This window comes from Hippocampus bargibanti, linkage group LG09, assembly GCF_051943395.1.
Source record: "Hippocampus bargibanti isolate YZ-2025 linkage group LG09, ASM5194339v1, whole genome shotgun sequence".
NCBI classification, from domain to species: Eukaryota; Metazoa; Chordata; class Actinopteri; order Syngnathiformes; family Syngnathidae; genus Hippocampus; species Hippocampus bargibanti.
In genome coordinates, this window is record NC_142742.1 from 5499738 (window position 1) to 5522089 (window position 22352).

Consider the following 22352-nt stretch of genomic DNA (forward strand, 5'->3'; position numbering starts at 1 on the left):
TTTACTGCCGGCAGGGGACGCAGCCTTCATGGCTGACGCCCAACTTCTGCAGCCCTCTGCCAAGCTATTTAATTGAGAGTACAGCGCTACCTCGGTTTACGAACCTCTTGGCTGACCAACTTTTCGGTTTACGAACGTTAAATTTATGGAAATTTGACCTTGGCATATGAACTTTACCTTGGCATACAAACTTTTTCCGTACACGGAGCTGCCTCAATGAGTGATGTGTCTTTCGCGAACGAGCCCGTTCTTCTAACAACAAAATGGCAGCCGACTGTTTTTGTCCTTTATTCCCCGCCCCCAGTCTTCGGTTAAAGCCACGTGATTGGCCAAGAACGCAGCAGTGAGGGCAGGTGGGTTAAACATTAAAGAGACAGGCAGACGACAGTGAGAGTTTCAACTTTGATAGTTCAAAGGCAGAGTGTAGACTGCAAGGTTAAAATATCCCATCAATCAGGCTCCACAAACAACCCGCACAAGTCATCTGTACAGTTGATGCAAAAAGCTATCAACTAGCTAAACAGAACACAATTGATGAGGAACTAGGTAAAATTATCGCAGCAAAAACACCTACAAGGGGTCATTCCTCAAGATGGTGAAAGAAGGTTACGTTCCTCATCAATGCTGAAGAAACCATTCCATCAAGCCATCAACGACCATCGCAAAGGTATATAAAATGACTTTATTATACGATACGTACAGTTTATTTCTTTAATTATAATACCATAATACCATATAATATCATAGCACATTTATTATACATAAATAAGATATTTTGTGTAGTTTTAAGGCTTCGAAAATTAGAAAGTAGAAAATTGTTTTATGGGGACCTGGGAACGGATTATTCTCATTTTAATGGTTTTCTATGGGAAATTAATTTTTGGGATACACACTTTTCGCCTAATACACTCTGATCCCAGATTTTCTGTGCTTCCATTGTGAGTCTTCTCAGCACGAAACTTTTAAATATAATAACTTCAATTCTGTCTATTCTCTATCACTGACCCAGGAGTCTCTCGGGTCACCTGACAGTGCGAAATGACCACTGTAGTGATTTAGGAGGCCTAGAAGTCAATAGGTGGCAAGTGATTTGTCACTACCGTGCTACAGTCGTATGTTATGAATGTTTGCCGTCTGCCAGAATTTATATTATGTTTGGAAAGACTGTGCCATGTTTTGGAAAGAAGGGGGTATTGACTGTTGTCATGGCAACTGTGAAGCGGTGTGTGTGTGTGTTTGTTTTTGATCAAAGAGCCGAACGAGGCATCGCTCGCTCGTCCCAAATAACACGACGGACAGAATTTAGGACTTGGGAAATTCCTTTATCACCGAAGTAATTTACGACTTGAAACTCCTTCACGGGAAGAGCTCATTAGCAGTGTCTGAAACACATGACAAAAAGTTAGCGGACAACTCTGAAAAGTTGCCTGCCCAGCCATAAAGTTGCCTGCCCCATTTTTCACAACTTGAAACACAATAAGACGACTACTCGCAAAAAAAAAAAAAAAAAAACGTTGGTTGCAAAGTATTAAGGATTGATAATCAGAATATATAACAGAACAACACTTTAAAATTAAGTAATGGATGTACCTACCACAAATGCTCGCTTCCTTAATTTATGCACATTGCAATGTTTGCGTTGTGTCATCTGCTACAAGCTACGTGAACTCCTCTTTCCACGATGCTTTTAACGTACGTTTACGTTTTGTAGCATCATAAATTTTGTTAGCTTCTTATGAATCTTTCATTCTGGGGCTATGACGCTCGGGAATGTTATTCCAAAGTTATTCGATGCAGGCTTCTGATTGGCTGCCCAGTATGCAAATTGCTGAAAGAAGATCTTTCGGATTTTGTTCTTGATAAAGTTGTTGGCTAAATCAATTACCAGGCCATAACCCAATAGAACAGACATTTTACTTCCCAAAGAGGACACTGAATGGAGAATTCCCAGAAGATAACCTGCTGTTCTAGTGTTTTTGTCACCGCCCACCTTGTAATTACGGTTTCCCGTGGGGGGGTCATGATGACTTTTAACTCGTCCCCACATATTACATACACAGTACACACAAAAAAAATTGACAGTTATTGTGGATTACATATGATCATTTTACATTTTTGTTCGGATTTCAGAGCCTCATTGAACGTGAAATGCATGATTTGCTTTCGCGGGCCGAATAAAATGATCTGTCGGGCCAGATCTGGCCCCCTGGGCCTTGACTTTGACACCAGTGCTGTAGGAGGTAAATGACTTTTCTATTATCAGCATCTGGCTAGGAGGAAGAGGAAGAGAAGATTGACAGGTCGTGCACTCAGAGGAATCTACCTTTTGTGGAGAAGCACGTTGCTATTGGTGACAGGTGGAAACGTCAGGCACTTTGTGCTCTTGTTCCGCACTCTTTGCTACGAACGTGTGGTGTAAGGAACAAACGATGAAAAGGTTTCTTCAGCCGTCATCTGTACTTTTTTGAAGGTGTCGGACATTTTGCTTCTTATCCAAGATGGTTCGTCAGCGATCTAAAATCTTTTGCTGGTAGTTTCTGCCCTATATACGTATATCCCGACTGTCCAGACGTGGCAGTGCCAGACTCTGCTATGATGGGTCCCTGCTCTCAGGTTGGGGGGTGCCTAAGTATGGGGTCTACGACCTGATTGCCACATTTGCTCTGGTATCACCTCATCAGCATAACTAAGCCTATGTTGCCTAAGAAGTCTGTTGTCCAAATTGAACCTCACCCCACCATGGCGATTTAGTGAAGGGTTATGCTGTTTTTATGAAAATAGCTTCTTTTACTCCCCTTTCAAACCATCTACCAAACAGAAGTATATTGGATTGGATGAGCCTTTATTAGTCTCGTGGTGGAGAAAATTACATTTCACAGCAGCAAAGTGATGAAAGTAAGAGGAAAGGAAAGGAAGAAGTAGAAAAACAAATACAGGAACTGCTGGAAAGGAAGCCACTTTCGCGGTGCCATCTTGAAGTAAAAACATAAATAAATAATGTGACAACACAAAAGACACAAACAGCCATTCAATCTTAATCACTTTCTGCAATTTGTCGTATAAAGCAGATGAAAGAGGAGAGGATCAAAGCGTCCTTTTCACCAATGGATTAAGAAACATCATGGTGGAATGTGCACGTCTGCTGCAAGCTAAATGTTGAAATCAAACACCAACATGTAGCACCCATTGACGAAAAGAGATTATCTCACAGCTCCTGTCCCACGTAAATCCGCTTCAATTCCAAGCCGCCACAGTTCTAACAGCACCGACATTTCCACTGAACAAAGCGGGGCTGTGAAAATGTTGCCCATTACAAACGCGAAAAATCATATCATTCGTTGAAGGTGCCCCTTATAATGCGGTGCACCTTGTGTATGGAAAAGGTTTTTAAATACAAGTGATACCTTGGCTTACGAATTTAATTGGTTCCCAGACAGAGTGTGTAAGGCAAAAAATCTGTATCCCAAAAAATAATTTCCCATAGGAAACCATTAAAATGAGAATAATCCGTTCCCAGGTCCCCATAAAACAGAATTTTCTACTTTTAAATTTTCTAAACCTTAAAACTACACAAAATATACCTTATTTTATGTATAATAAATGTGCTATGGTATTATAATTAAAGAAATAAACTGTACGGTATAAGAAAGTCGTTTTATTTACCCTTGCGGTGGTCGTTGATGGCTTGATGGAATGGAGTGGCTGGTTTCCTCAGCATTAAACACTTGATGAGGAACGTAACCTTCTTTTTCACCATCTTGAGGAATGATCGCTTGTAGGTGCTTTCTTTGTGATAATTTTATCTAGTACCTCATCAATTGTGTTCTGTTTGGCTAGGTTGATGGCTTTTTCCATCAAGTATACAGATGGCTTATGCGGGTTGTTTGTGGAGCCTGATTGATGGGATATTTTAACCTTGCAGTCTACACTCTGCCTTTGAACTATCAAAGTTGAAGCTCTCTCACTGTCATCTGTCTGTCCCTTTAATGTTTAAACCACCTCCCCTCACTGCTGCGTTCTTGACCAATCACGTGGCTTTAACCGAAGACTGAGGTTGGGGAATTGAGGACAAAAAAAGTCGGCAGCCATTTTCTTTTTGGAGAACGGCTTCACTCACTCTCTATCTGTAAACCCCACCCCCTCCTCACTGCTGCGTTATTGACCAATCACATGGCTTTAACCGAAGACTGGGGGCGGGGAATAGAGGACAAAAACAGTCGGCTGCCATTTTGTTGTTAGAAGAATGGGCTAGTTCACGAACGACACATCACTCACTGAGGCAGCTCAGTGTGCATCCCGAAAAAAGTTTGTATGCCAAGGTAAAATTTTCATAAATTTAACGTTCGTCAACCGAAAAGTTCGTAAGCCTAGGGGTTGGTAAACCGAGGTATCACTGTATGTCATTCGTTGAAGGTGCGCCTTATTTTCCAGGAAATACACTAAGTATGACAACTTTCAGAAAGTAGAGCTGTTTGTGCTCGTTGGAAGGATACGAAGGGGTGTACATATCTTCCAGTACATCTCTGCGTTATATGGCACACTCCCGTCTGTCAGCTCTCTCACTGCAGATGGCTTTCGCAAACTCTGGCCGCTATCAACCAGACAGATATCACTGGAGGTGGGGGGAACCGCTCTGTCAGTCTGGCAGGTCAAATCTGCTCACACCGCCCACTCTGGTGGCATCTCTTCATGTCTGAGGATGGCACGACGTGTGTCGGGTTTGTCGCAGAGAACCCAAAGACAGTTTGCCTTCCATTGCTTTGAGTTACTTGAAGGTAAAAACTTTGATGATGCAGCAAAATCCGGATTCGAGGTCAAGCGTCGAGAGTAAAACCTCAGGTGACGTAAACATGGCAACCGCCGTTCACATTATTGGTAGCCCACCGGGCTATCCACGAGTGAACTGGAGCAGGAGGTGCCGGGAGGGTCTTGGAGTTGAGTTTCGCGGGTCTGGGTGAGCTCTTCGTCTTCTTCTGTTGGCCCACGAGCTGAACTCTGGGAACAGGCCATGGCGCCATAGCTGTGGTGTGCCGGGGAAGGCATGGGGGTCAATGCGAGCTCTGGTTCCAATAGCACGGATGCCACAAAGAGCTGAAGGGGATAACAACGTATACGGTGACCGTGTTAACCGGTTCACAGAGGATTTTCAGTATGGAGCGACTTCCCAAGTGCAACCGAATCCGTTCTGTGACGGTTTAGTTGGCTCCCAAGTTGTTCCCGTTTCAGAACTTTTTTAATAATAATAATAAAACACTCCCCTACTTATGAACATTCGAGTTACGAACAATGGTACATATGAACATTTTTGTAGTAACATATGTCCTATTCTTTCCAGTTGTACACATCTTTATCGAGCATATATTATATGAAATGCTTATTTTTCAGTACAAACCAATACATATTACTTATACATGCCTGAAACATACTTATATAAGCCTTAAACATACATTCCATACAAAATCGATGAGAAGGTTTCTTCAGCCGTCATCTGTACTTTTTGAAGGTGTCGGACGTTTCGCTTCCTATCCAAGAGGCTTCGTCAGCGAACTAAAGTCTTACTGGTCGTATCGGCCCTATTTATATATCCCTAATGTCCAGACATGGCGGCGCCGGACAAAGCTATGATACGTCCCTACTCTCAGGTTGGGGGGAGCAGAGGACCACTCCCTGTGGCCCCACTGATGTTCCTACATTCCTGACTGGCCTATTTGCCCCACTCCCTCCGGTATCACCTCATCAGAATTACGAAAGTTGCCTAACCTGTTTTGCCTAAGCAGGCTATTGTATGAACGATCCAAATTGAACCTCACCCCACCAGACCGGTTTAATGAAGGATTTCGTTGTTTTATTAGAATCGCTTCTTTTACTCCCCTTTCAAACCATCTATGTTCTTTCACTAAGATTTTAACCTCATCGGCTGAAGAAACCTTCTCATCGATGGACCACTCCTGTACGACTGAGAGCTTACACGGACGTATTCCATACAAAATATAGCACTGAAGCAACTTACGAACAAATTCACCTTACGGACGACCCTTTGGAATGTGTCTCGTTTGTACGTTGGGGAACGTCTGTATAAATCAATCTGTATGTATTGCATTGTATTTTGGACAGCTGCCCTCATTTCAAGTTCATATAACTCCAGACCCGTAGAATTTAGGATCTAACTTTTTTTTCTGATGAAAGAAGAGAATCTAAGGTTTCTTACGCTGCATGGAATGTTTACGTCATTCTAAAACTCAATATTCTGTGGGTCCTGGAATTCGAGTGACAATGACAAAAACCCTGGCACTGGAGTGGACACATTTTTTTCACATCGTCAGGCAGTGAATGAATTAATACATGTAATGCATTTTTTCCATATTGATTCTAAATGCAAATTTCCCCATTGTGGGACGAATAAAGGTATTCTGATTCTGATTCTGAACTGTACAATAGCCTTTACGGTGCCATTGTTTAGCTATGACATTTCCATTTCAATACGTAAATCTTGCAGACCTTTTTTAGTAAACCGTTGAAATGAACAATTTACACGTGAAAATGTATAATGCAAAATAAAAAGGCAAATTAAATTAGACTTGGTGAGAGTAACAAAAACTGTACTTTACATTGGAAGGAGTGGTTGAAGTAACTGTCGTCCTTTCGGCATCGGGAAGTGTTCGCTCAGTCTGTTGATTGGACATCTGAAATCAACACCAAATGTATCAATGGCAAACTGAGATGGATGAAAAATAAGCATCCATTTCTCAAAGGTTTGAAATTGAAGTTTGATCAGGCTGACCTGGTAGCTGGTTGACTTGTTTGCTTGCTTTTTAAGGCACAAGCGGACAAAGGAAACAGCAATGGAGGAAAGCAGCGACGCCAAAGTAAATAAAGTTATGGGGTGTACTGCACCTGGAAATGCAACAGGCAATCATTCATCATGTTAACAGGGTCTCAGGCAAATATTAATGAGGGACCGGGATAGAAATTGAAGCAACACCTAATCTGAGTACGGAGAAGAAAAGCAGCCAGAAGATACACAGGATAGGCGCCAAGATGACCTGATGGATGGCGGCTGTATGGATGTGCTGGTTGAGCTTGGAGGGTACGTATGCATAGTAGATGTTGTAGTGGTCGACCATGTGCTTCAAGATCACGTAGAGCAGACCTGAAGAGGGACAGGATCAAATCCACTTTCAAATCCAAGCAGTTCACCCTCACACATTGACAAAGATATAACCTGACTGACTGACTACATAAAAGGAGATTTTGAAATCACTCTCAAATGTAAAAGAAAATGTCATTGTAATAGTCTGGCGCAGTGCAGTTCCAAAGTTGCGCCAGTTGCTGTCAAAATGGCGCAAAGGCGCCACCCGGATACATCCCTGATGCATGTTTTTGGAATGTTTTGTTGTGTGTCACTCACCAAAGGGTGTAATGATAGGACAAGTGATGCTGTAGGTCACACTGACAGCAAAGATACACATGGTCCAGGCGTACTCCAAGCCAAATTGGAACTCGTAGGTTTGAGTCTGCATACATAATACAACTTGACCCCTCCATCTGGAAAACAAGCTTTCGAGAAGAGGCAACTAGCTCACCCGTTTGACATGAATACGCTCAGCTTGAGACTTGGCGAAACAAAGGCGAAGGCCATATACTGTCAGCGCAGGGATACGCAGCAGCTCCATGGCTGTGCCGATCAGCCCGGAAGTGATGACGTAGTTTACAAAGAATGCGCCGTTGTCAGGGAGAAAGACACACCTGCGCATAGCGAAAGATGACATTTTCACTGATTCTTAAGAAAAAAAAAAACACTTTTGAACACAAAGAGAGAGAGAGATTCTTACTGAAATTTGACTTCCTTTTCATCAAGAAAGTTGACATCAAAAAGCCAAGTGAAGAACAGGTCCAGACTACAGAGAACAAATAATATAAAGCAAACAACGGTTGAATCGACAGTGCCCTTTTTTTTTTTTTTTTTTAACAAAATGTTCATGTTGATTTCTGCGTGCACACCTGGACAGACCAAGCGAAGGCAGGATGAGGACCATAAAAACGAGGAGTAAAAAACACTTGTGCATTGTGACCTGGTTCTCACTGGATCTGAGAAAAGCAAAGAAATGACAAAGGGCATCAGCAAGATTCCTTTGAGTAAAATAATGTGTTAATACTGAAAAAAAAAAGCTAGATAGCCAGCTAGCTAGATAGATCGCTTGATAAATAGCTATATAGATCGCTAGCTAGATAGATCGTTTGATAGATAGCTATATAGATCGCTAGCTGGCTAGATAGATTGTAAATTTCAGTAGCCCATTGATGGCCGAGCCACCCCAGCAACATGACCACTTGCTTTGGAAAAGCGTGGATAAGATTCCTTTGAGTGAAATAATGCATCAATACAGTCAAAAAAAAAGCAAATGATAGCTACACAGTGAGACCTCAACTTACAAACTTTTTGTCTTACAAACGTCAAATTTATGAAAATTAAACCTTATAATAAGCACTATTTTCATAATACACACCCACCATGTCTGGCGGAGTGATCTTCGGAGGAAGCACACGACCGAACAGCACCAGAGTTTAAGTTACCAACAGTCCTTATGGAAGGTGACTCTCCTTCCATAAGCCATCAACGACTATCAAAAAGGTAAATAAAACTTTATTTTACAGCACAGTTTATTTCTTTAATTACAGTCGTCATGTAATGCGCCTCTCTTTCCAAACAGCAATTCCCTTTGACCTTCGACCTCCAATGCCATTCCATCAAGCCATAAATGACCATCACAAATGTAAATAAAGTGACATTATGATACAATGCAGTGTATTTCTTTCATTACAATACAATAGAACATTTATTATACATAGAATAAGGTATGATGTGTGTAGTTTTAAGGCTTATTTAGTTGAAAAGTATCTTTTATGGAAACCCGGGAATGGATTATTCCCATGGTAATGGTTTCCTATAGGCTTTTTTTTTTTTAGATACACACTTTTCGCCTTACACACTCTGTCTGGGAACCAATTAAGTTCGTAAGTTGAGGTCTCACTGTATAGATCGCTAGCTTGCTCGATAGCTAGACAGATTGTGAATTTCACTAGCCCATTGATACTGTTTTAAATTAATTAATTCTAACCTAATTTAGAATGCCATCAATAGACTACTTAAAATTACTATTCATCCATTCATCCATGGCGTTTTAAATTAGGTTAGCGTTAATTAAATAATTAATTAACTAACTAATTTAAAACGCCACCAACGGGCTAGTGACAATTAACATATGAACAATAAAATGCAGTGTAGTGGGGGTAATCATCAACCCCTATCAGCAAGATGCAGCGGAGTTCTGACAAGCACATTAACTCATTCACTGCCATTCCCGAATTTATTTGTGAATTGAAAATATGACGTGGAGCGCCATTCCCGAATTTGTTCGGGATTTGGTTTTTCTTGCGATAAAGTGCTGGTCAGACCTCTGGCAATGTTTTTCCCCTCCCATTAGGGGGCAGAATTTCCCACTGCTTTTTGTACAGCCACCGCCATTTCAAGTTCATATAATTCCAGACCCATATAACTTCGGAATTAACTCTCTTTTTCTGATGAGAGAAGAGAGCCTAAAGTTTCTTACGTTGCATTGAATGTTGATGTAATCCTAAAACTCAATCTTCTATAGGTCCTGAAATTTGACTGAAAATGACAAAAACCCTGTCACTGGAGTGGACACATTTTTTGCACATCGTCTGGCTGTAAATGAGTTAATGAATATAATCCATGAAAATTCTCTGACACGATCGATCACAAATGACCATCCTTCAATTTGAAATTCAGTTATTTTCTGATGTCATTCGATTGCTCCACCATCGTCCACATTCTGTTAATCCCTCTGGAGCTTTATCAAAACTGACAAAATACATCATGAGAAATCGCATATCAGTCGACTTGTTATGTAGCTGGCGGGTTCATTAACGGCGGCAAAGGCTTTTCACTCTGCTAAACTGTCGATTTGCATTCGGTCCTTCACACATCACGCCTGCACAACACGTTTGTGGGGGGGGGGGGGGTAGTTATGTAAAGACAAGGGGAGCTCATCGGTGTTGCATGAGGTTGTTTCCCCGTGTGCAGATGCTTCGCTTTGCTCCGCCTCCCGCTGCACGGTGACTGCTTTGCATTATCGCTGTCCTCGCATGGAGATCGCTATGACAACCTTCCCAGAATAACATTGTGAGCGGCGATGGAGAGATAGTAATGAGAGCGACGGGGAGAGAAAAAAAACAATCACAAGGAAGGAAGAGATGCTCAGTAAGGCAATACCTGGTCCAGTGGGCCTCAAAGATGGCCGAGTAGTAGACGATAAAGGGGAGCAGGACTGAAAACAACCATAGGAGGAGGGTTGGGAAGAACTGAGTGATGATCGGATTCTGTTTGGCAGATAGAGAGAGAAAAGGAAGTAACACATATATTTGAACAAATAGTACAGCGATACCTCAATTTACGAACGCTTTAGCTCACGAACTTTTCACCTTACGAACATTAAATTCGCGAGAATATAATCTTGGCATACAAACTAGTTTTCGGCGAATGAACCAAACCACACGGTCTAGTTTTCCACACCCCCTTTGAGTACAGATGTGGTTTGTTATCGAGTGGAGTACTTTTGCTATTATGGGACCGAAAAAGACCCCATCACAGGCTAGTGTTAAGACACAAAAGAAAATTACGGTCGAGCAGAAGAAGGATATCATCAAAAAACACCAACGAGTTGTGCGTTTGTATGACTTAGCGTCCCAGTACCAGTATGCTAAGTCGACCGTTGCTACGTGTAGCTAAGGGTGTTTCTGTGTTGTCTAAGCTATGGTCTCAGGCAATAGAAGAGGTTGAAAAACGTCTGTTGATTTGAATTAACGAAAAGAAGCTAGCAGGGGAGACAGTGTGTGAGGGTATTATCGCCGAGAAAGCTCGGATATCATCAAGAGGCAACTACATCAACGACCATCACAAAGGTAAATAAAACGACAGTATATTTCTTTAATGACAATCCAATAGCACATTTATTATACATAAAATAAGGTATATTTTGTGTAGTTTTAAGCCTTATTTAGTCAAAAATTATGTTTTATGGGGACCTAGGAACAGATTATTCTCATTTTTAATGATTTCTTAAGGGAAATAAATGTTTGGCAGAAAAACTTTTCACCTTACACTTTTAGGGAACCAATTAAGTTCGTATAATGAGGTATCACTGTAGTTTTCATCCCACTTGGCCTCTTAATCTGACCTGCAGACTTTCCACCGGCCTGGTGATATTGAACTTGTCCATAGTGTTGAGGATGATGGCGGGAGTGGTGAGGAAGAAGAGCAGCAGGAAGAGGAGGATGTTGAGAAGGACGCAGCGAAGCCACCAGCGAGAACCACACACTGATAAGTTTTCCCTGAATGGGGAGGCGGATGGAAATTGAACCCATCATGTCAATACAGAAACTTTTTTTCTAAGTTTAACTTAGTTAATTCCTAAGTTATATGGGTCTGGAGTTATCTGAGCTTGAAATGTGGTCAGATGTACAAAATACAATACATATTGGTTTATATAGTGCTTTAACAAGAGCTGAAGCTGAAACAAAGCGCTAACATGGACAAAAGGCAAATGCTGCCCCTTTGTGGAAAAGGTCTGACCAGTGCTTTATCAGCACCACCCGCAAGTAAAAAACTAAACCCGAAAAAAAAAAAATCGGGAATGGCGCTCTATGTCACATTTTTGTGTGACATAGAGACATTGTGTGACATTTTTGTTTGCAAATAAAATTCGGGAATGGCAGCCATCCATCCATCCGTCCATCCATCCATCCATCCATCCATCCATCCATCCTCTCCCCAGCCACTTCTTCCAGCTCTTCCTAGCGGATCCCGACCAGGTGGGTGACATAGTCTCCCCAGCGTCTTCTGCTAGGTGGGGCCATGCCCGGAACACCTCACCAGGGAGGCATCCAGGAGGCATCCTGATCAGATGCCCGAGCCACCTCATCTGGCTCCTCTCTATGTGGAAGAGAAGTGGCTGGAGTCGGAGCCCCTCCCCGGATGACCGAGCTTCTCACCTTATCTCTAAAGGAGAGCTTGGACACCTTACAGATTTGGGAATGGGAGCGAATGAGTTAAAAATTGGACAAAGTCTTGACAAATTAAGCTCCTCCCCGTCACTTCATCATACTTCCTCAGCATGATGACATCACAAGACAGCACCAAAGCAATACTTTTAGATAAGACCTACCTGAGTATAAAACAGCAATTAGGTGAGTTTCTCGGCAAATAACAGAGGATCATGTACGAAAAATAACTAGACCAGAAAAATGCGGCGGTTCGCCGTATATTTGGCGCAAACACTGACCAGATGATGTCATTGGGAGCAGGTGCGTAACTGATGCCCCACTGGTGAGATTGTACCACCGTGGTGATGCTGGACTGCTGCGGTCGTCTGCGGCAGCGCACACGACTGTAATCCTTCACAATCCTACAAAACACAATATTGTGTTCACGATCAGGCCCAAAGCGGGCGGGGAAGTGGTTGGGGGACGTATGTTTGGATGGCTTCCAAATTACTCACACAGCTGTCATCCTTTCATCCCGAAATGTCACAAAAGCGATGCCTAGTCGCTTCATATAAACGCGGTTCTTCTCAGCGTTGAACTCATCGGTCCATTTTTCTTCTAACTCGCTGTAGTATTGTTCTGCGTCCACCTGCAATGAAAAGTTAAAACATAAAGATGATCAGAGACAAGGATGTACAGTACAGTGATACCTCGGTTTACAAACGCTTTAGCTAACGAACTTTTGGCCTTACGACTAGCTATTTGCTATCTGGGTGGTTAGCTAGCTCTTAGCTAGCTATGTATTCACTATCTAAAGTGGATGGCTATCTAGCTGACTGGCTTTCTAGCTAGGTATCTGTTGGCTAACGATTGGCTAGCTAGCTAGCTTTCTATCTATTTGAGTTACTTCCAGGTTGAGTGAACGCTGGCGTGTGTGGCTGCCGCTGCTCACCCACAGAAAAACTTATCCTGTGACTGTAACGTGACCTTGAGAGTTTTGAAAGGCGCTTGTAAATGAAATGTATTATTATTATTATTATTATTATTATTATTATTATTATTATAAAGGTTTGGCTATCTGGCTAGCTAGCTATTGGCTGTCTGGATAGCTATGTAGCTAGCTATCTATTAGCTATATTGCACATCTGGCTGTCTAGCGTTATATTAGCAACAGGATCTATTGGCTATCTATTCGCTGGCTGACTAGCTTTCTATCTATTTGAGTTACTTCCGGGTTGAGTGAAAGCTGGCGCGTGTGGCTGCCGCTGCTCACCCGCAGAAAAACTTATCCTGTGACTGTAAAGTGACCTTAAGAGTTTTGAAAGGCGCTTGCAAATTAAATGTATTATTATTATAATAATTTCGCAAGAAGACACAAAACAAAATTACGGTCGAGCAGAAGAAGGAGATCGAGAAACACGAACGAGGTGTGTGTTTGTGTGACTTAGCGTCCCAGTACCAGTATGCTAAGTTGACCATTGCCACGTGTGGCTAAGGGTGTTTCTGTGTCATCTAAGCAACAGTACCAGGCAATAGGAGAGGTTGAAAACTTCTGTTGATTTGGATTAACAAAAAAATAGCTCGCAGGGGACAGTGTGAGTGAGGGTATTATCACAGAGAAAGCTCAGCAACTTCACGGACATCATCAAGAGGCAACTACATCAACGACCATCACAAAGGTAAATGAAACGACTTTATTATACAGTACAGTTTATTTTGACATAAAATAAGGTGTATTTTGTGTAATTTTAAAGTGTATTTAGTCGAACATTATGTTTTATGAGGACCTGGAAACGGATTATTCTCATTTTAATAGTTTCGTATGGGAAATTAATGTTTGGAAGACACACTTTTTCGCCTTACGCACGCTGTGGGAACCAATTACAGTGTCTGACATACAGCTTACAATGCTTTCGCTGTGTCAGAGACAGCATTGTACGCTGAAACTACAGCTCCCCCTAGTGCAATTTATATGTCGGTGCAGGACAAGTCACCATTAATTTAAAGGCATGTCGCACTCGTAGGAATGAATACCTTTTCAAAGCCGCAAATGTCACAGCAAAATATCCGTGCGCACGGATGCGTCTTCATCATTATCTTTCCTTCCTTTTGAGATTTTGTGGCAAAGTACAGTCTGCCTTTCATCGCCTTGCGCCTGTAAAAAAAAAAAAAATCAACAACGTCGTGTGAATTTGGGTCGTAAATGATAACTATTAATATTTATGACTTTCTTTACCTTTCTAAATCAAGCCACATTAGCTTGTTGATGTCATAGCACAAGCGGATGTCAGTGACAGTGCAACTTGGGTAAGCCTCACTGGAGAAACAACAACAACATAAATCAATAAATCATCCATTGGTGTGAATAGATTTTTTTTTTTTTTTGTAGAGAAATCCAATTTTTAAATTGATATAAAGAAGGAAAATGTTTACTGTAAGTGTTTGGTAATCAATCCTGGATCTGAAAGGTCTTTGGGTATGGATGTGATCATCAATGTTCTTGCAACCTGGAAGGAATATCATACTTTCAGTTGTTGTGCATCATGTGGAACGGATAGATTTTTTTTACCAGCATTTTTTGGCCACGACAATCATTAAGGAGGAGACTGCACGGCAGCACAATTATGCCAGCACTGTTTTTGATTTGGGAGGAATGTCAGTGCCATTTGATTGTCATCGCTGGACAGCTCTGGGGCGGTTGTGATTTTTTTTTTTGCGCCTGTACTGGGCATTTTCACAGCTCCGCTTTGTTCAGCGGAAAGATGTTAGACAGTCTACGGCTGTATGTGGAACTATCGCAGCTTGGAAATGAGGTGGATTTACTTTAAACTACACAAAATATACCTTATTTTATGTACAATAAATGTGCTATGGTATTATAATTAAAGACAAAAACAGTACTATATAATAAAGTCGTTTTATTTACCTTTGTGATGGTCGTTGATGGCTTGATGGAATGGATAGCTTTTTGCTAAGTAGCTCAAGGAGCTCTGGGTTATACATCTTGGAAGTTGTGATATCACAACAACAACAGATGCAAGCAGACACACTAGAAACATCATTAATAGCTGGTTCTTTTGCTTGTCATTTCATTTCAAATTGAACTGATGGCTAGTGCGGGTTATTTGTGGAGCCTGATTGATGGGGATTTTAACCTTGCAGTCTACACTCTTTGAACTATCAAAGTTGAAACGACTCCAAATTTCACTGTTTTCTATCCATTTTGTCACTCTCTCACTGTCGTCCGCCTGTTTCTTTAATGTTTAAACCGCCTCCCCTCACTGCTGCGTTCTCAACCAATCACGTGGCTTTAACCGAAGACTGGGGTCGGGGAATAGAAGACAAGAGAAATGTCGGCAGCCATTTTCTTTTTTGGAGAATGGCTTCACTCTCTCTGTCTGTAACCCCTCCCCCCTGACTGCTGCGTTCTTGACCAATCACGTGGCTTTAACCGACGACTGGGGACGGGGAATAGAGGACCAAAACAAGTCGGATGCCATTTTCTTTTAGGAGAACGGGCTCATTCGCGAACGACACAGGGCTCATTGTGGCAGCTGCGTGTGTATCCCATAAAATAGCTCGTATGCCAAGGTAAAATGTTCATAAATTTAACGTTTGTAAACCGAAAGGTTCGTAAGCCAAGGGGTTCGTAAACCGAGGTATCACTGTATTCCCAAACAGTAAATTCTTCTCATTTTGTTCCATTGACCAACTGACCTTCTCATTTTCTCTGTACCGCAGCCGTATGGAGTGGTGAGCCATACAAAGAAACGTGATGAGGAAGTATACCAACGCAAATATGGCGTGCAGCCACAGGAAGTTGTCCCTATAGGGCCAAAAGAAACACCGTTCCAGTCCCAACTATCTATTTCACGGTTGACATAAACACGAGCTGTCAAGCGCGCCCGCGTTTAGACTTACTTTGCGCTAACATTAGCCAGTGTTGTTCTTCCAAAGTTCTCAGGACTGTCTCCTGTAAAAAATAATAAAACATGACAAGAGAGAAACATTTTAATTGAGACCTCCTCGTTTGGGTGAGGTGACCTTGACTATTTTCGGATGCTTTGTGAGCGAGCAATCTCATCATCTGGGTGACATTTCTCACAACATTGGAAATCACTGGCACATAGGCCCGAAGTCTCTTAATTTGGTTGGTTGTTTGCTGTTGCTAAGGGCGGTCCGTCAAGCGTTTGTTTAATGACAGGGGTGGCACGTTGCTCCGTCAGATGACAGTTAACGGCAATAAAGCGGTTCTAGCGGATTGCTCCGACACCAAAATGGATCCTGTCTTCATCTTATAATAGAATGGCTTGCTCAACACTCAGCAATAAAATAAACACTCAACTGCCAAAAGGCGTTTTCGATGCTATTTAGCAACTCGGTTACAGCGCCTCTGTAGCATTTGACGCCTTTGCATGTGTATTAACAGGAAACAAAAGCGATTCTATTTCTGAGGTTTGAATTGTCTGCACACATTAACTCATTCACTGCCATTCATGAATTGATTCGGGAATTGAACATATGACGCAAAGCGCCATTCCTGAATTTATTTGGGTTTTGATTTTACTTGTTTGGGTGCCGATAAAGCACTAGCCATGGCCTCTTGTATTTTTTTTCTATCCACAAGGGGGCAGCATTCCCCTTTTTTCTATGTTAGCGATTTGTTCCAGCTTCAGCTGTTATTAAAGCACTATATAAACCAATATGTATGTATTGCATTGTATTTTGGACAGCCGCCCTCATTTCAAGCTCAGATAACTCCAGACTCAAATAATTTAGGAACAAACTTTTTTTATGATGAAAGAAGAAAGTCTAAGATTTTTTTTACGCTGCATTGAATGTTTATGTAGTCCAAAAACTCAATATTTTGTGGGTCCTGGAATTTGAGGGACAATGACAAAAACCCTGGCACTGGAGTGGACACATTTTTGCACGTCTGGCAATGAATGAGTTAATATATGTTTTTTTTCATGTCCTTGTCATGTTATTGGATAAATATGATTCTAAACTGCTACAATAGCTTTTATTGTGCTTTAGTTTAGTTATGACAGTTTGTATGATTGCAAATTTCACGTGGTGTTATTTAACTCATTAATTGCCGGACAATGTGCAAAAATGTGTCCACTCCAATGCCAGGGTTTTTGTCATTGTCACTGAAATTCCAGGATCGACAGAATATTGGGTTTTAGGACTAGATAAACATTCAATGCAGCATAAGAAACCTTAGACTCTTTTCTATCATCAGAAAAAAAGTTAATTCCTAAATTGTATGAGTCGGGAGTTATCTGAGCTTGAAATGGGGGCAGCTGGAGAAAAGGCAAATAGTGCCACCTTGTGGAAGGGGAATAAAACATTGCCAGAGGTCTGACCAGCCCTTTATCGCCACCCCCCCGGTTGAAAAACCAAAACCCGAAGAAATTCGGGAATGGCGCTCCACATCATATTTTCAATTCCCGAAAACATTCGGGAATGGCAGTGAATGAGTTAAGAGTAGAGTAATTACAAAACAATACAATACAATACATATTGATTTTGGTCAAAATGTCTCTCAAAGCCTAAAACATTTTTATAATTCCATCCTACGATGGGCTAAAATACCCAAAAGAGTCCCAGAAAAGTTGATTGGCAGGATGACCGCCAAAGACAGCAGGCACACCACAGTCATGAGCAGGATGATGTGGCGCTGGAAGGACAAATAAGTTACGGCGTCAATGCCACACTTGCTGCGGATCTCCTCATCCCTACAGAAAGAAAGCGACAACTGTCTCAGAAAGGGTCGGCGGGGTGGGGGAGGGGGGTTCTAGTGAGAGGAAAAATCCCAAATATATTTGACTTTCGAAATACAAAGGTCATTCAGTATGTACATGTATGCAGATATTGTTTATTTTCACTCATCCAAAGTAAAGCAGTGGCACCGTTGGTTTGGTGGTTACTTGACAGGAAGTTTGGGAAAACTAAGAATATAAAATTGAATAAAAAAAAGAAGTGGGGGGGGGGGTGCTAGTTTCACAAAAGCCCACACACATAAAGAACTTACAGGGTGGCTTTACACTTTTTTTTCCCAGGGATCCCAGAGTTAGCCACTGGTCCGAGAACTAAAAGTAGGCAGCCAAACCTCACCATAATACTTATGGAAAGCAACGGACACCACCATGGAAATTGTTGTTTTATTTTTTTGTTATTTTTTTTTTTTTTTACTTTTATCAACCCCGAATTTGTTATGTCAGTCATAGTCAGAGCAAATACTGCGTAGGGAAACTTCGGCACCAGTGGTTAAATGAGGCCAGACATGTTTGTTTTTGCTCATCAATGAGAGAGAACATGATTTTGAGGACGCAGTGAAGGGCCATTGCAAAAATAACAACGACAAAAAAAAGAGAGAAAATCAAGGTCAGCTTACTTCATATGATAAAGACATGTGAGCCACGAAAAGAATCCCTGGAATAACAGAAACATTCATAAGATTAGTTTTAACAACATAGTATGTTTGTGAAGTGTTAAAATGACATTATTGAGCCTTTCAGGGATTAAAAAGTATCAAGTCGAGGTAAAAGTCTGGCTGGCTATCTGGCTAGCTAGCTATTAGCTGTCTGGAGAGATATGTAGCTAGCTATCTAATAAGAATAATCATAACAATATGTACAGTAAAGTCTCGTTATATCGATATCGGATATATCGATAGTCCCGGTTATATCGATACTATTTCTATGCACGCACGGAGAAAATTACATGCAAACAGGGTCGGATATATCGATAGTCCCGGTTATATCGATATTTTTTTGGACTCCCTTGAATATCGATATAACGAGACTTTACTGTATATTAATAATTAAAAAAAGCAAAGTAATCAACAGTGACAAATATCCCATATTTTGGATTTATAATTGTGAGCTATCTTTGTGGTGTCATGTATTAGCTATCTAACTCGCTAGATAGTTATCTATTAGCTATGTAGCTAGCTAGCTATCTAATCTAGCTATCCAACTTATCCTGTGACTGTAGAGTAACCTTGAGAGTTTTGAAAGGCGCTTGTAGAAACGAAATGTATTATTATTATTATTATTATTATTATTATTATTAGCTATCTATTAGCTAGCTAGCTTTCTGCCGCTGCTCACCCACTGCAAAACTGTGACTGTAAAGTTACCTTGAGAGTTTTGAAAGCCGCTTATAAATGAATTATTATTATTATTATTATTATTATTCGCTATCTATTAGCTAGCTACCTTTCTATCTATTTGAGTTACGTCCGGGTAGAGTGAACGCCGGCGCGTGTGGCTACCGCTGCTCACCCACAGAGAAAAACTTATCCTGTGACCGTAAAGTGACCTTGAGTTTTCAAAGGCGCTCATAAATGAAATGTATTATTATTATTATTATTATTATTATTATAAAAGTCTGGCTGGCTAGCTATCTGGCTATTAGCTGTCTGGATAGCTATGTAGCTATCTATTTATCAGCTATATGGCGCATCATGCTATCTATCTAGCTAGCTAGCGTTATATTAGCTACAGTATCTATTGGTTATCTATTATCTTAGCGACGTCACTTTTTAACTGACATCAGAAAAACGTTTTATAGCATCTAAAATACCCAAAACACGCACTATATTTTTAGTCAAATGAAAAACACCAATAAAAATGACTTTAAGTGTCCAAAATCTGCAAAAAAATTGAGCTGCGAATTGGGCATTTTCAGAAAGTCCCGCCCCCAGTTCGTGACATCACGCCAAGACGTCTTCCATTGCTGGAGAATCCAAACAATGGCTTCAGATTCGGAGAATATGCTTTCTTGTTACACATCTAGTTATGAATATGATTCAAATAGTTCTGAAGAGGAAAGCATACATGTTTGCAATCGATTAAAGAATTGTATGTGCCATTTTGAGGCAACATTGGGGGAAAATCTCTGACTCAAAAAAAAGAGGCACAAAATGGCGACCTCCAGTGGCCACCTCCGCTTCCACAGGCTGATAAATTCCTTATATGGACCTTGGATGCCCTCTTCTGGCGGCTTTTGGGTGCAACACGGTTCTCAGACCAAACATACAGCAAAATACATTGACGTGATTGAAGGACTGCTACAATGTGTCTTTTTTTCGGTCAAGGGGCGGTCCTTTCATGACGTCACGTACGGACTCGTCACCAACTCAAAAACAAGACTTCCTGAATATTCAGAGCGAGTCTTAAAACGTAAAATATAACTATATGCGGTGGAATCTTATTAAAATACGCCCAGTAGAATTCATTTGAAGTCATTTGATTATTATATAAAACTTACCACGTCCTTGGTCTCAGAGTCAGAAGGGCTCGACTCGGAGGGAGATTTTTCCTTCTCACTTGGTTCGCCGTAGAACAGAGATGTGAGACTAAATTGTGAGGGAAAACAAATGTGATTAGGAAAAACAACGTTCACAAAACCTACGTGTCATCCAAGGCGATGTTGAAATTATTGCTAATGTGTGAAATGAACTCATTCACTGCCATTCAGGAATTGATTCGGCAACTGAAAATATGACGTAGAGCACCATTCCCGATTTTGTTCAGGTTTTGTTTTGTTTTTTTTTTCATGCTTGGGTGTCGATATTGCGCTGGCCATGGCATCTGGCAATGTTTTTTCTTTTCCACAACTGGCAGCATTACCCCTTTTGTCCATGTCGTGCTTTGTTTTAGCTTCAGCTGTTGTTAAAGCGCTATTTAAACCAATATGTACTGTATGTCTTGCATTGTATTTTGGACAGCCGCTCTCATTTCAAGCTCACATAACTGCATACCTATATAATTTATGAATTAACTGTTTTTTCTGATGAAATAAGAGAGTATAATGTTTCTTATGCGGACATTAATGTTTATGTAGTCCTAAAACTCAATATTCTGTAGGTCCTGGAATTCAAGTGACAATGACAAAACCACTGGCACTGGCAGTGGAGTGGACACATTTTTGCACGTCTGGTAGTGAATGACTTAATCAATTGTACAACATAATTTAAATAAATGACACCTTTTTAATACAAGTGCAGGTATTGTAATGGAATAGCAAAGAAAGTCATGATGATTAGCAGAGCACAGAATATTCAATAAATACAAATCTGTCACCTGGAGGTGGCGAGCAGATAAAAAAAAAAAAAAAAACAATATTTGGATTGGGGCTCCCAATGGAACTGTTGATTTAAATACATCACTTATTGAGGATTATGTTTAATGTTTTAATGTTTTAATTAAGCGCTATATAAAGCCATATGTATTGTCTATCTATTTGCTATCTGGCAAGTTAGCTAGTTATGTAGGTGGCTATTCATTAACTATATGGCTATCTAGCTAGTTAGCTAACTGTCTAGCTGGCTATACATTAGCTAGCTAGCTAGCTTTCGACATATTTGAGTTACTTCCGAGTTGAGTGAACGCTGGGGCATGTGGCTGCCGCTGCTCACCCGTAGAAAAACTGATCCTGTGACTGTAAAGTGACCTTGAGAGTTTTGAAAGGCGCTTATGAATGAAATGTATTATTATTATTGTATCATTGTGTGGCATCTCACACATCCGACGCAGTACCCTAGAAAGCCAGCAGAGAGCGCTAGTGGTTGCAATATCAGCGCTTTCATCAGGGAAAAACTCTCTCTCTAATGTATATAAATACTGTAATGATAATTTCGCTATAATTTTGCCAAAGCTCGCCGCTATTTATCACAATCACACATTTCCACAAAGATTCACCTGTCGTTGTCCATCAGCAAAGCCAAGCGACCATAGTCCCATGCAGCCTTCCTCAGACAGGAGAAGATGAGTAAAAGAATCTGTGAAACAAAACGCAGAATGCATGACACAAAGCATAAAATGTCGTCGTTCGCTTTGCGTCGTCTTTCGGTTATGTTAACTCTTTTTTAAAACTTGATTTGTTCCAAATGTAAATTTGCTCTAAGAGGTGAGTGACCTTATAAAAGTGTTGAAATGGTCATCATTAACCATTTTGTTTTTAAACAAACCTCGTGTTCACAACACCGCAGCATTAAACTATATGAGGTAAAAAAATAATAACACACAACATGATGTCTTATTATGCATCAATTTATCCATTTTTTTATATAATTGATCGACCACCACAACCAACGTTTTACAATAACATCTTCCTCCATTACAGGTAGTGTACGGTTGTCGTGGAAACTGCCAGGCAGGTCAGGTTGCTCATTCAAATACACGCGACGCACTTAGCAAATACGGTCAACAGCCAAATGTAAAAGGCTCATTTACATGACTAAAGTGGAGCGAAAATTGCTTCTCATTCAATCAAAT

General features: G+C 40.9%; 1 protein-coding gene across 2 annotated transcripts in view; it reads right to left on the reverse strand.

Annotated features, from left to right (window-relative positions):
- Positions 1–2829: 2829 nt before the first annotated feature.
- Positions 2830–22352, reverse strand: part of tmem63c (transmembrane protein 63C) — a 30554-nt gene continuing 11031 nt past the window's right edge. The window contains exons 3-23 of one of the 2 annotated variants that reach the window (XM_089004985.1): positions 21777–21856; positions 20344–20431; positions 18464–18501; positions 17662–17804; positions 15985–16036; positions 15781–15889; positions 14497–14570; positions 14300–14380; positions 14098–14218; positions 12579–12712; positions 12363–12485; positions 11259–11412; positions 10295–10401; positions 8002–8088; positions 7833–7898; positions 7584–7746; positions 7409–7514; positions 6983–7150; positions 6782–6894; positions 6609–6683; positions 2830–5020 (exon numbers count right to left, since the gene is read on the reverse strand). In XM_089004985.1, coding sequence (XP_088861111.1) covers positions 4889–5020; positions 6609–6683; positions 6782–6894; positions 6983–7150; positions 7409–7514; positions 7584–7746; positions 7833–7898; positions 8002–8088; positions 10295–10401; positions 11259–11412; positions 12363–12485; positions 12579–12712; positions 14098–14218; positions 14300–14380; positions 14497–14570; positions 15781–15889; positions 15985–16036; positions 17662–17804; positions 18464–18501; positions 20344–20431; positions 21777–21856 — 2214 coding nt within the window. In that variant the 3' untranslated portion in view covers positions 2830–4888. Of the gene's footprint in view, positions 5092–6608; positions 6684–6781; positions 6895–6982; positions 7151–7408; positions 7515–7583; positions 7747–7832; positions 7899–8001; positions 8089–10294; positions 10402–11258; positions 11413–12362; positions 12486–12578; positions 12713–14097; positions 14219–14299; positions 14381–14496; positions 14571–15780; positions 15890–15984; positions 16037–17661; positions 17805–18463; positions 18502–20343; positions 20432–21776; positions 21857–22352 lie in introns of both variants that reach the window. The other variant, XM_089004984.1, reaches the window with a different exon arrangement.